The sequence below is a fragment of the Triturus cristatus genome, chromosome 3_2, assembly GCF_964204655.1.
Source record: "Triturus cristatus chromosome 3_2, aTriCri1.1, whole genome shotgun sequence".
NCBI classification, from domain to species: domain Eukaryota; kingdom Metazoa; phylum Chordata; class Amphibia; order Caudata; family Salamandridae; genus Triturus; species Triturus cristatus.
In genome coordinates this window covers 308,604,091-308,617,411 of record NC_140584.1, presented here as the reverse complement: position 1 = coordinate 308,617,411, position 13,321 = coordinate 308,604,091, and the positions used below count along the sequence as shown (strand labels likewise).

Here is a 13,321-nt window from a genome sequence, read left to right as displayed (position 1 = left end):
GGTCGTCCCCCTGCTTAAAAATCTGGTGCTGACATCACAAATCTTGCCAACTTCAGGCCTATATCCCTGCTGCCAGCCTGTTCTAAAATCCTAGAACGCCATGTTAACACCCAGCTTAATGAGTTTGTTGAAAACATGGGATATCTCCATCCGTCCCAATCAGGCTTTCGCGCTAATTACTCCACCGAATCCGCACTCCTAGGGGTAACTGAGCGACTCCGACACGGTATCGATGGCGGTGAGACCTTTGCGCTGATTCTTCTTGACTTAAGCGCTGCTTTCGATACCGTGTCCCACTCCATCCTATTGGAGTCTCTCGGTTCCCTCGGTGTTGCTGGATCTGCGCTCGCCTGGGTGTCCTCATTTCTTAATGAGCGCACCTTTCAGGTTTTCTCAAACAAAGCTGAATCTGCGATTCATTCCTCTGCCTACGGCGTCCCCCAAGGGTCTATATTGAGCCCTCTGTTGTTCAATATTTACATCAGACCACTTGCTTCCATCGTAGAGGACGCCGGTCTGTCTATATACTCATACGCAGACGACACGCAGATTGTGTTCTCTTTGTCTAGCAGCAGGGCTCAGGACACCTCTGCCCTCAAAATCGGCCTCTCTCGCGTTGCAGCTTGGATGCAAATGCATCTGTTAAAGCTCAACGGAGACAAGACCGAGGTGATTATACTAGGCAAACAAAAAGATCTCTGGGGTCCACGACATTGGCCCAGTGACATGGGTCCTCTGCCTACCCCCGTGCCTGTTGCTCGCAACCTCGGTGTCCTAATCGACGACAAACTCTCGATGAGGCAGCAGGCAACTAAGGTCGCTGCGATCTGCTTTAACACCCTTCGCTGGTTGCAAAAGATCCTATGGATGCTGCCTGAGTCCACTCGTAGAACTGTCGTACAGGCCCTTGTGATGTCCCATATCGACTATGGCAATGTGCTTTATCTAGGAGCAGATAAAGCTACAATCAATAAACTCCAGGTTGTACAGAACTCAGCCGCCCGCCTGCTGCGTAATGTCCCAAGGAGAATGTCCGCAATGCAGGCTCTACGTGACCTCCATTGGTTAAAAATCTCGGATCGAGTGGCCTTCAAAACTTTGTGCATCCTCTTCAAAATTCGCCAAGGCTCCGCTCCGGCCTACTTGCACAATCTTGCGCAGCCATATCAGCCTGGCCGCCTTTTGAGGTCATCCAATAGTGGCAATCTTGTGATTCCCAGAATCCGACTGGCAAAAATGGGAGGCCGTTCATTCGCATATCTGGGCCCCAAGATGTGGAATGCTCTCCCAATGGCGCTTAAAACAGAAACCAGTCTTCTGGCTTTCCGCAAAAAACTGAAGACCCTCCTGTTCTAGTTCCAGATTCCTCCGGTCTAGTGTCTCCCTCTTGCAATTACTTGTTTTCCGATTTCTCCTCCAGTCTATCCCTGGCGCCGGGAAACCCACTGCGGGTAGCTGCGCGCAATATAAGTTCAATAAAATAAAAATAAAATAAATTGAACTTGCCATTGTTCCCTTTTTTTGGGTATGGGGGTAATAAAGCAAAGTCCTTTTCTTATAGGCTCAAGCTGCAACCCATTTATACATAGAAGTATCCTTTTCCTTACATGTAACTAAATTACAGTGCATATTAGGAGGGCATCAAGAATGGGTCAATTGTGCCAGAACATTGCCTCATAGGGCCAGAAGCTGAAAGAGTACTTGGTAACAATTTTAAAGTGCACGGATTATCAAGTCTTGCAAACTGAAATACCAATATTTAGTTTGTGATGAGATTTAACCTTTGGTCTCTTTGTCATCTTCTTCTCTAGGTGTTATAACTGTGGTGGACTCGACCATCATGCTAAGGAATGCAAGCTCCCACCCCAACCAAAGAAGTGCCATTTTTGCCAAAGCCTCAATCACATGGTGGTAAATTGCCCAAACAAGGCCCAGCTCATTCCTGGCTCTCCGCAAACTCCCACTTCACTGCCAAAGGAGGAAGATCTACATAGGGAGAGGCTCGTGGACCACACCGTGACTGGTGAATAACGCCGGAAAAGAAGTGTTTTCAAGAGCATGAGAAGATGGCTGCTCCTTCCCAGCCTAAGTGACTCTGGGGAATTCCTCCTTAATTCTGTTAAAAAAAAAAAATCTCAGGTTCGCTCTGTCTCACACTACTCCCATGCCTACAATGTCTCTTGCCACTGCCTTTTACACTTCATTCCAGAACCTTACAAACTCCACTGTGGCCACTAACCCAGGTCACGTTGATGTCAGATGCAGCTAATCTAAGATGGCCGCTGTGCTTCCTACATTGGAAATAACCATTAGCAATGGAGGGGTTCTAGGCGGCCGAGCAATCAGCGGCTAGGTTGGCTGTGCAGTACCTCAAGCTAGAACAGAGAGGACATCCAAGGAGCAGTGGCCTCTGCTAGGCACGCACAGTAGCTGTGGAAATGTAAAGTTAACGTGTTGCCAGGATAGGTGATGCAAGGTCTGTGCCTTTGGCAAAATTAGACACTTTGAATCAGACTATGTTCTGAGATGTTAGTGTAGGATTTGTGTGAAAAGTTTCCTTACTGTGCTCTTTCGAAATCGACATTTCATTTGTCCTTGCAGCTTGTGTTTCTTTGTATGATTTATCTTTCGAAACCGATTCCCCAGGCTGGGGTGGCCCTTGCCTTTTTCAGGGGCTAATTTTCTTAGGGTATTTTTCATAGTTCTGGGAATGGGGTGTGGCCTTCACCACCTTGAAATATCAGTGCAAGTAAGAATCTTTGATAATTTGCTAGCCTCTGCTAATAGCGTTGTAATCTTGGGGGGGAAAGCTTCTGTCAAGAAGCTTTAGCAACAAAGATTGCCTGCCACAGTGTCGGCATTAATGCGCTAACTTGGAAGGCTAGTGAGTGTCTAGGAAGGAATTGCGTTTTCGATGATCCTTGGCTGAAGATTGCGTGAAATCTTCTCTTACGTTGAGATACCCATGTTAATTAGGCAAAGGAAAACTGGGGGAGTGGAGACTGCACAGGTGTCCGTGGCGGCTTAATACAAGGTAAGAGAAGTGGCAGATGTCTGTTTTGATGTCTGATCTGGTGAAGGTGGCAGCAACAGCAAGGACACCAAGATATGTGCCCAACTCTACCAATATTTAACCACAAAGGAGGGAGGGGCGCGCTTAATGATGGGACTGAAGATCAGGAACTGCTGCATCTGACATCTTAAAGCAAGTCTGCGTAAGGGGAGCAAGTACTGATATCCAGAAACTGTATTTCAGGCCTCACCTAGGTTTTCCTTGTATAAGAAAAAACATGTCCTCATCCGCACACCCTTGCACTTTCTGTGTTCGTGATCACACACTGGAAGATTCCTGCATGGGGCCCCTGTATCTATGTGCGCAGACATAATGCTGTGACGTGGGTCTGCCCCATCCTGTGAAACCTCATAGGAAAGTCTTGCACATTGCTTTTTTAATTGCTTTTATTTAATTTAAAGCCGATTTTTTTTATAGTTTATCATAGGTCTTGCCCTGTTCTGGTTCATTTTGCATCAATCATTGCTGCTGCCATCTCCTTTGCTATTGGTGAGGGCTGTTCCCTCCTGGGGACTTGTGTGGAGGAGGCAGGACACTGAATTCCTCTGAGAAAGCCAGGGTTCCCCCATGGGTCTCTGGCATCTCCTATAGACTCCAAGGGACCTTTGGTTGGACCATGGATCCCTGTAACTGCCACAGGATTCCCCTCAGGCACTCAGTGGGGCCATAGCTTCTTCCCAGAAGATTCTGAGTACTTTGTTGAGGTTCAAACATAACTCCTGTGTTCCTAGAAAGCTGTGAGAACTTTCCTTTAAACGCCAATGTCTTCTTCCTCATATCCTTTGAAGATAATCAAAGGTTATGCTTTGAATAACTAAATTTGGCCGTTACTAACAGTTTCCAAAGTTGTTCCTCAGAGAGCACTGGTGTGTCCTTAAATTAAGTTGAAAATCATTCGACAGGACAGTTACGTACTTATTAACATTATCTGAGATGTGTACTCAAAGTGCTCATGTACGGCACGATTTTCTTCCTGCGCAACAAATTTCCAGGGGGTCCAGGTGCGGCTCCTGCTTCTTCCTTGCTACCTCCATCCGAAGTTTCCCCACAAGCTCCACAGTGTGTCCCTGACTTCCTTTTTAAGGTTATTTGAGCCCCCATGCCTCCCCAAGGCTTCTACTTGTGGCCATAATCTCTTTTGCTTACAAGAACACTAGAAGTGACTCTCCCATCTTACCCAACATATCTCCAGGCCTAGGTGTGGCCCCTGTTTGATTACTAATATTGATTTAGGGCCCATGTTGGGACACTCTAACATTATCCAAAGAATTCCCTCTAGAGGTCAACGCATGACCCCTTTACCTCTCCCTACTTCTAATTTATTTGTTGATTCTTTTTTTTTTCCCTACAAATGACCGGAAATGTTTATGCTGAGACTGCAGGTGAGGTCATTTCTGATTATCTTAAGTTATTTCTACTAAGGGCCCAGGTATTGCAGATATAGCCATACTAGTTTAAAAAACATTTTTTTTAAACTTTTTTCTACCAAGGCTTCATCAGGGTCTCTACCTATCCTTAATGTTTTCCCTCGCAGGGCCCAGGTGTGGCCTCTGTCTTATGAACATTCTTTGAAATCTTTGTCTAGGTGCGAACCCCTGAAACATTTGACTTCTCTTGCCCTCTTAACTTATTTGATGTTCTGTAGCCCTTTCAGTCCAGGTTCTAGTAGAAGGGCCATCCTGCTAATGCCAGAACTCACAAAGCGTACTGAAGGCCTGTGTTTTATTTTGTATATTTTTAAGTATAAATATTACATCTTTTATTTTTGTATATTTTAATCAAAGGGACATCTATCCCGCAATGTATTCTCAGGTTATTGTATGATCTCAGGGAGCAGTGTTTTGACCGCAGCCCCATAGGAGGGTTGCCCGGCCGCTGCCTAGCACTGGATGCATAAGGATGAAGGCTGTTTTGTTGTTGGCGGGATGAGTGGCTTTATGTATGGCTGGTTTGAGGGACTTTGTGTTTTACGTGTGTGTGCGTGAGAGAGAAGAGAGGGTACTTGTACATATTCCTTTAGGTTGTCTAGGGTACTTTGAAGGCATCAACAGTCACAGTGCATTTTTTTCTGAGGCAAGTCACACACAGCCCTTTGCATTCATGTAGCCATGGATTAGATGAGTACATGGCTCACTGGTCTGGTACAAAATCCCCTTACACTCTGATCCTCGCACAGCTGTGTGCCAAGATAACCTTGATCCGCCTTGATAGGCACACCAGATCCTCCCTCTTCTCAACTTGATAATTACAGGAGGTCTAAATAAGTTTTGCAACACATGTTACCATTTTTAATCCTGTAATCTGATTACTTTAGAAGTAGAATATAGGTAACTGTCCATGTTGATTTGAAGTAAGTGCCTGTAACCTGACCACTTATGACATGGATCAGAACCCTGTTATACCCCTTACTGCATGCAATTGTTGGGTCATTCTACAGTGTGTAGCTTAAAAAACATTTGGGCCAAGGAGACTCCGACTGCAAAGCTGGTGCATGATTTTATTAGAATTGCTATGGCTCTAGAGTGGCTGTCCACTATGGTGATTCAAACTGAAGAGAGCATTCCAGAAGGTTTTGCACCAAGTGAAATCTGAAATTGAGTTCCGTGTTAGTAGGACTGCCAATTCCAAAATGACCCAAGTCATGCCCCAAAGAAAGCTCCGCATCCCACTTAAAGCAACAGTACGCTTGCTCTCCTTCTATAGAACTTGTCGAGCACCATCCGCCCCAAAAAAGGCGACCTTTTCTTGACACCATCACCGTCTGAATTGTCCACACTTGAAGATCTCGACCTGTGGAGACCTAGAGGCCATATACAATGTTGACTGGGGTCCCTCATGCCATAAAGTTCAGATGGAGCCCACACTCACTAGGCCCCCACTCCATGACTCCCACCATCTTCACATTCACAAGGTCAACTATTAGTATCCACTGGTCTGCCTTTACTTATTCTGCTTACCGGGGTTGAAGAGTTTTCCTGCAGCTTGATGTGCGGTGACGCTTAGTGAAACCATGAACAGAAGCGAGTGGCTAGACATGGGTAGTCTCCCTCTGTACTGTGACTTGCTGCTTCCTTCTCAATCTTACATCTAGGAAGGTGCATCGCCATCCATATGTAGATGTGAAGACCCCCTCCCCCCCCCCCCAAGTGTTGTAATTTGTGTACCACTCAGGGAAGGCTTGACTGCATAGTTGTGGAATGTATGGCCTGCCTCAAGTGACTGTGGCAGGGCATGAAACCAAGAGGAGCATTTGAGGTGAAGCAGAACCAGGCTCAAGAGGTACTTTAAAGATGTCCAAGACCCTGTGACCAGAGAGTGCCGATGGGTCAGAGAGAGTGTTTCTGTAGCGGCACCAGCCCTTAGCGGGACACCTCTGTAGTGCCTCTTTTTTTCCTACCACCCCTTCACAGCGCCTTCTCTGTTGATATCAAGACACCAGATTTCATACCTTAGAGGCTCCTCCTCTTTTTGTGCCCTGTCTTCAGCACAGGATTGGTCTTTGTATGGCTTCGAAAGGGCAACAAACGCTTCAGAAATTACTCTGCAATCTGTACAAATCTACCTCATTGGGGGTGGGGATGGGTCATGTGCTCTCAAGCACTGGGTGTCCTACAGTCCCAAACTGCCCTCTCGTCGCCATAAAGAACCGAACTGGCCCACTTAGTTTAATGTCTGTCGAGAGAATGGGTGAGTGTTGAATTTTTCTGAATGCGCAGCTGGCAGCTACAGTTCTAACAGTATGTCTTGTATTCCTAGCTATGTTGACCTCCGACTCAAGTGTTTACAGATTTGTAAATTAATTTGCCAAAAACACAAAACATTTTTTGTATTATTTAAAGAAAAAAATTGCACTGGAGAGATCATCCCTTAAATGTGGACTCGCGTGGCTGAATCCTTCTGGTTATGCTGTATGCCGTGGTAGAGCATCTACTGATTTTATTTTTTCTTCTTGTTTTTGCTGGCAAAAAAACAATATAGTGCACAGGTGTTAGCCAGGCCAAACATATAATTCTTTTTCGCGATTGTAGAAAGCATAACCTATTTGAGGTTATATCACCATTACAGATGTGATCCGATCATTGGAGAAGAAGTCCTAACAATACATACCTGCCTCTACCAAGACAATGTCCAGGTCTCGTAACCAGTACAGACCAGATAGAACCTATAGAGACCAAATCCTATTGTTATAGACTTGGCTCTAGCTATGCAAGTCTAGTTTCCTTCAATGTATAATCTATGTTCAGTCACCAGTACTGATCAGGTCCTACTGACAGACCAGGCCGAAGTGACTATGATGCACACAACACGTGGGCTAGCTGCACACTAACCAGGTTTCCCACTGGTAATTAAAATACCCAACACCTCCAATAATTGTTCCAAAGTGGCCACTGACTTGGCTGTGACACCAGGAAAGAAAAACACATTCTTGTGATAATTGTAAGAAGTTTTGCTCATTTTTTAGAGCTAGGGAACCAGTACTAGGACAATCGTAAGGGGCGTCTCTCGAACTCCACAATCATTCCCTGCTTCTGGTCCAGGGGTGGGGTGAGACCGATGCCGTTACATTAAACGTGGCAGAAAATTGTATCACAGTTGAGAGTCCAGGGGTGGGCTCTGCAGAATTGGGGTGCAAAACACTTCATCTGCATCTCAGGGAAGCTGCCCTCTGACCTCGCTGCTCAGGACATGGTGAATTCAGTCTTTGTTTTGAGGACAGTCAAATGAGGACCCAGGCTAAGGATGGTGAGCTCTCCAAACGGTGCAAAAATCAAAGTATAAAACAGCAAAAAGATTGTAGTACGGAGACTAAAGAATGTATTGTGTTTATTGCTAGAAACCAAAGTTTGTGTCCAATGCTTGAACGTTTTGTGATGGAGGGAGGAAGAGGGTTCCTTTGTACTTTTTGTTTACTTTTGTATAAGTGCAAATTCTGCTAGTCCTTAGGTATTGGCTGTTACAGCAACATCAATGTGCAACCTTCAGGATGGCAGCAGCAGGTGTAGATCTTTGCCTGTTTTCTAACCAGGACTATAAAAACTTGAATTGTTTCTTTTGTCTTTGAAAATAAAGATTATTGGTACCTCTAGTGCGGTTTCACCTTCCATATTTAAAATTCAGTGTCTGAGTCGTCTCATTTCCACATTCTGTTTCTAAACATCTGTATTTTCTTGTCTAGGATCACATGCTGTGCATTAGTCCACCAAATAGCGGTTTGGTCCTGATTTGCAGGATTACAAAGCTTTTTTTCTCCTTCTATGGTGGGCATCGAAATGTGCAGAGTCGCTATGAATCCCCGTGACATCGACCAAAAACCTACAATGTGTAGCATGTGTTGGCTGCAGATACACATGTTATTCATGCTCCTGCCATCTAGTAGCCCTGAACCTACAAATTGTTTTTCTCGAGGATGTTTTATGATCAGCATCTTTTCTCCTCCCCTCCCTCGAGGTATTGCGCATGTTCAACTGCTCCTTTGTTATAAAGCTGTTTTATGCCATTGGGCTCAGACGGACTCTTCAGCATTCGACCCCCACGTGACCTACAATCACAAAAGAATGCGACCAGAGAGCCAGTAAACAACATCCATGGATTCTAGGAGACGGGGACCGCTTACCTGGTGCTTAATACACAGTCCTGTCAAGAATGACCGTCCCTGGGTGATGGAGATGACAAAGGACCTCTTCCGACTGTGCCCTCGGTGTAAGGCTGAATATGCACACACTGACCTACACAAGGTGTGTAATTTGTGCCTATCCCCGGAGCACAAAGAAGATGAGTGCACAGCTTGCACATTGTTCAAAAACAAGAAAACACTTTGTACCCGTAGTGATCGATGCCTGGCGCACACCATGGTAATTGGCGGCCGAGGTGGAGTTCTCACATGACAGTAATGTGGAAAACAGAGCAGCTGCTCTGATAGAAGGTGGAGTGGTCATCCCCAGCTCCCACTGCGTTGCTTCAGATACATCCTCTGGGGAAGAACATGCGCAAGTGCATGACGAGGGCCTCACACCGTTAAGGCTGATCCCTGGATCCAGGCCTCGGACCAAGGCGACACCATGTATTGTGAGTACTGTCTACTATGTAAAGAAGATCAAACACTCACCACCACCACCGCCATGCTACAGCCCTTGGGCTCAGGCCAACACCGTGAACCCGCCTAAGAGCTGAGAAGGGTTGAGAACGTACTCAATCCCAATCTGGCTACAAGGCCACAACACCGGGACGGCTCAGGCACCACACTGACACCTAAGTACAAGACTGCACCAACTGAGCCACTGGCACCGAAGCACAAGTCTGCACGGGCAGACAGATTGGCACCAAAGGATGCCAAGCGGGCTGTGCCCCGAAAAAATCATCGGATCTGAAAAAATGCTCTGGCTGGAGCGCATCGGAATTGAAACAGTCCTCTGTTCCGAGGACTGAAACAATACGGACACTCTTCTGGCAAGAAGAAAAGTCTCATCTCTGGGGTGCCAAAGACACACACAGTTTGAGTACACACCACCAGCTCCAAAGAAATAAAAGACTCCCACACAAACAGCTTGTGAAGACCAAGGCATTTTTGAAGGACTGCAACAATTTATGAAGGAAAAACAAAGAAACTGTCGAGAGAGGCTCAGGAACAATCCTTGCAACAGCCTACACATAAAATAGTGGCACAAGGCCAATAGCACAATAACTTTTAGCCCCAAAGAGTAACCATAAACACACTTCCCCTCTCCACAGGAGAAGGAAGAGGGAGATACAAAACACAGATTCCCAAGAACACAGTTCACCCGTCATACCCCTGACCCATAGCGCCAGGATGTTCGTTGAGTTGCAGTGTGCTTTATAAGATACTATTACACCACAAACTCCCCATTCACACTACAGAGGAGCCAACTGACTTGCTGATGGAAACACTTTCACGCACAGAGCGCACAATTCAATTCAATATCTGCCAATGATTGGATCCGTCCTCGATGTATCCATAGACCCAGTCAAATCCAGTGTCCCAACAGCTCCATCGAAGCAAAAAAAAAAGTAGTATATTTATATAGGCCATCTCCAAACTGACCCTATTCACTTACAGGGACATCCCCCATCAGATTCTCTTGTCACCACAGACACGAAAAGAGCACAAGGTACTGGAGATTTGCTTCCTCCAGACAAAGAGGCTAAAGGATTGATGCAGCAGGTAAAGAATATCAGCGGGGCACGCAAACCACTGGACGATTGCTAGTTCAGTTGGCCTACTCTCCCGATACATTAGGGCTATCTGGGATGAGATGCAAAACCTGATGCAACATCTCCCAGATAAATACAAAATAAATAGGGGAAGACCTGGTAAATGAGGGAAGGCAGATATCAAATGCAACAATCAAATGTGCATTAGTTGGAAGTGACACTGCTGCAAGGTGCATTAATACATCATTCATGCTTGTAGACATGCTTGGCTATGCATATCCGGGTTCAAACCAGAGGTGCAGCAGCATCTTAATGCCCCATTCGATGGTGAAAACCTTGGGCCCTGTGTGGACATATTTAGAAAAAATAGAAAAGGACACAGACCAAGCCAAATCCATGGATGCCTTACAGACAACATCTCAAAAGCAACAGCCCTTTCAGTGTTACCAGGGACATGGGGCAGCAAAAGTCTCTACCCCAGAAAACAATACATACCTGTGCCACCAACATTACCAGCAAGGGCATGGATTCTATTGTGCAGGCTACAAAATTTGGAGTAGAGGTACTCCCAACAAGGGCACCACCAAGTAAATGACTTGCCCACACTCCACCCCTTCCCCCCCCCCCCTCCTGAGCACAAAACACATGTGGGTAGAAGGCTACAACAATTCCACCACGTGTGGCCAAACATCACATCACATCAGATCAATGGGTACTGCAAATAATCAGGCAGGGATATTGCCTAGAACTAATTCAACAGCCACCAAATATCCCACCAAACTGGCAGATGTTAAATCCACACCATCTACATCTGCTAAAGGAAGAAGTAAAGGCATTACTACTGAATGGGGCCTCAGAACTAGTCCCACTCAAACATCACAACGAAGGAGTCTACTCCCTTTATTTACTCATATCAAAGAAAGACTGCTCACCATGGCCCATTCTGGACCTGTGACTGCTCAATCTATGCATACTATTGGAACACTTCATATGGTCACATTGCAGGATGTAATACCACTACTACAATAGGGAGTCTTCATGACTGCATTAGACATGAAGTACGCATACTTCCAGATTCCAATGGTGGAACACCCATGGACAACGATTCACCAAAATGCCAGAGGTAGCGGAAGTGACATCATATACCCTTTGGTCTTAATGTCACAAGTGACCTCAGATGACCTTTGACCCTGCATCGAACCAAAAACTGATGTCACATAACCTTAATCCCGATGACGTCACAATAATTCACATTGCTGAAGTTACATAATTGCATAATTTATAGTCTATATTCTTCTGGGGGAGAACAAAGGGTGGGGGTTCTCCTCCCTGAGAGAAAGTTTGAAAAAATTGGCTTTACTAGTGCATCATTTTAATGCAAGATTTTAACATAAATTTGATAAAAAGTAATAGGCTCTTAAAAAAAAAAAAACTCACTAAATATTCAAGTCCTTTCATGGTGTGCCAAGGTACTGAATTCTGACAGACCTCATGAGTTCACTAAATTGTTTTTATAATGTCCTATGGGTGCCCCCTTGGGTAAATAAATTACTTTAATTTCTAGTACCAGGATTTTGCTTTGGTGGCCTCTTTTGCCCAAACAGTACATACAATATGCCAGTGCCAGAATGTTCCTAATACTGATCTCTTGCACTGTGAAGGTCCCTTATCTCAAAGGTTGTCTAATATGTCAAGGACCACATTTTGTCATGAATGGCCCCATGCCCTCGCAATAGTTGTCTTTCCGTATGCCAAGCATTTCCTCCAATGTGCCTTCACCAGCAATTAGCCACAGATGCCAACTATTCCAAGAATTCCCTCTAGGAGGCCAGTGCTGCCATTTTTTCATGGGTGCTCCATGCCAAAACTTGCCCACAGAGTGACAGCAGGGCAGGAGGACTCTATTGCAGCCCTGCCCAGAAGGACACAACAAGAAGTTCACGAGTGGGAAATACACACTGCATTACTGTAAGAATAATTCCACCGGTAGGGAACCCCTGCAATAGACCTGCCTGCCACCGCCGAAAACTCACAATGCCAAAGCTTTGCATCCTGTACCCACACCCACTATCCAGGCACACTCTATGGATGAACTGGTCAGGGATAGTTGTTTATGCTTTTCCTCCTCTCCCACTCATTCCATAAGTGGTCAAGAAACTCAGAAAGACTTGACCCTAATACTGATGTTCGAGGCATATGAGCTGCAGATTGTACACTGTGCATAGATCGCCATCTGGTGTTGGGCTCGGATGTTTGCATGTTTTTGTCTTCGAAGTGTTGTAGTCACAGAACTGGTGACTCCTCTGTCGGTCGAAAGTGTGCATGGTCATCGGCTCCATCTTTAGATTGTTTTTTTCCGCCATCGGGTTCGGGTGTGACTTGCTGCGCTCCGGGTCAGTGTCGTTCTCGAAACCCCCTTTCGACGCGCAATCAGAGATAACCAACGGTATTGTCTCGATCGCGTGCCTTTCGACGTGCACCCTCGACAACTTTTGAAAACTTCGAGGCCTGCGGACTTCGACACGGGCCGCTGGGCCTACCCGCGCCGTTAAAGACTGACGTCGATGGAATGGACTCCCTTTAAGAAATGTCCACAGTGTGGTGCTAAATTCCTACACTTTGACCTCCATCTTGTTTGTAATCTGTGCCTCCGTCCAGAACATCAAGAGGACAATTGTGAGGCTTGCATTTCATTCAAGTCCAAGAAGACCATCCAGGATCGTCGAGCTTGATGCCACGAGATGTCTCGTTGCGCAGGTTCCATTCCGGACATCTTCCACCCAGGTACCGATAGCCTTCCGGAACCAGAACAGGAAGAACAGGTCCCGGACTCCGAAGCAGACGTCTCCGATGCCGAAGATGACATCACCCCGGCTCAAAGGGAAGTGAGTACCGAGACCCCCACCCCTCCCAAGCCCATAACAAAGGCTCTGGTGACACCTTCGCCTACGGGCTCAGGTCCACACTGTACAAAGACTTCGAGTTCCCTGCCTCGGGGCTCTGCGCCGAAGGACAAGGAAAAGCCTTCCGGCTCGAGCCAACCACCCGGTCCCAAAAAGCCATCTTGGGCACTGAAAG

General features: G+C 46.1%; 1 protein-coding gene across 7 annotated transcripts in view; it reads left to right on the top strand.

Annotated features, from left to right (window-relative positions):
• Positions 1 to 8,159, top strand: part of LIN28A (lin-28 RNA binding posttranscriptional regulator A) — a 127,913-nt gene extending 119,754 nt beyond the window's left edge. For all 7 annotated transcript variants that reach the window (XM_085647745.1, XM_085647744.1, XM_085647741.1 and 4 more), the window contains exon 4: positions 1,812 to 8,159. In XM_085647745.1, coding sequence (XP_085503871.1) covers positions 1,812 to 2,031 — 220 coding nt within the window. In that variant the 3' untranslated portion in view covers positions 2,032 to 8,159. The remainder of the gene's footprint in view (positions 1 to 1,811) is intronic.
• Positions 8,160 to 13,321: the final 5,162 nt, after the last annotated feature.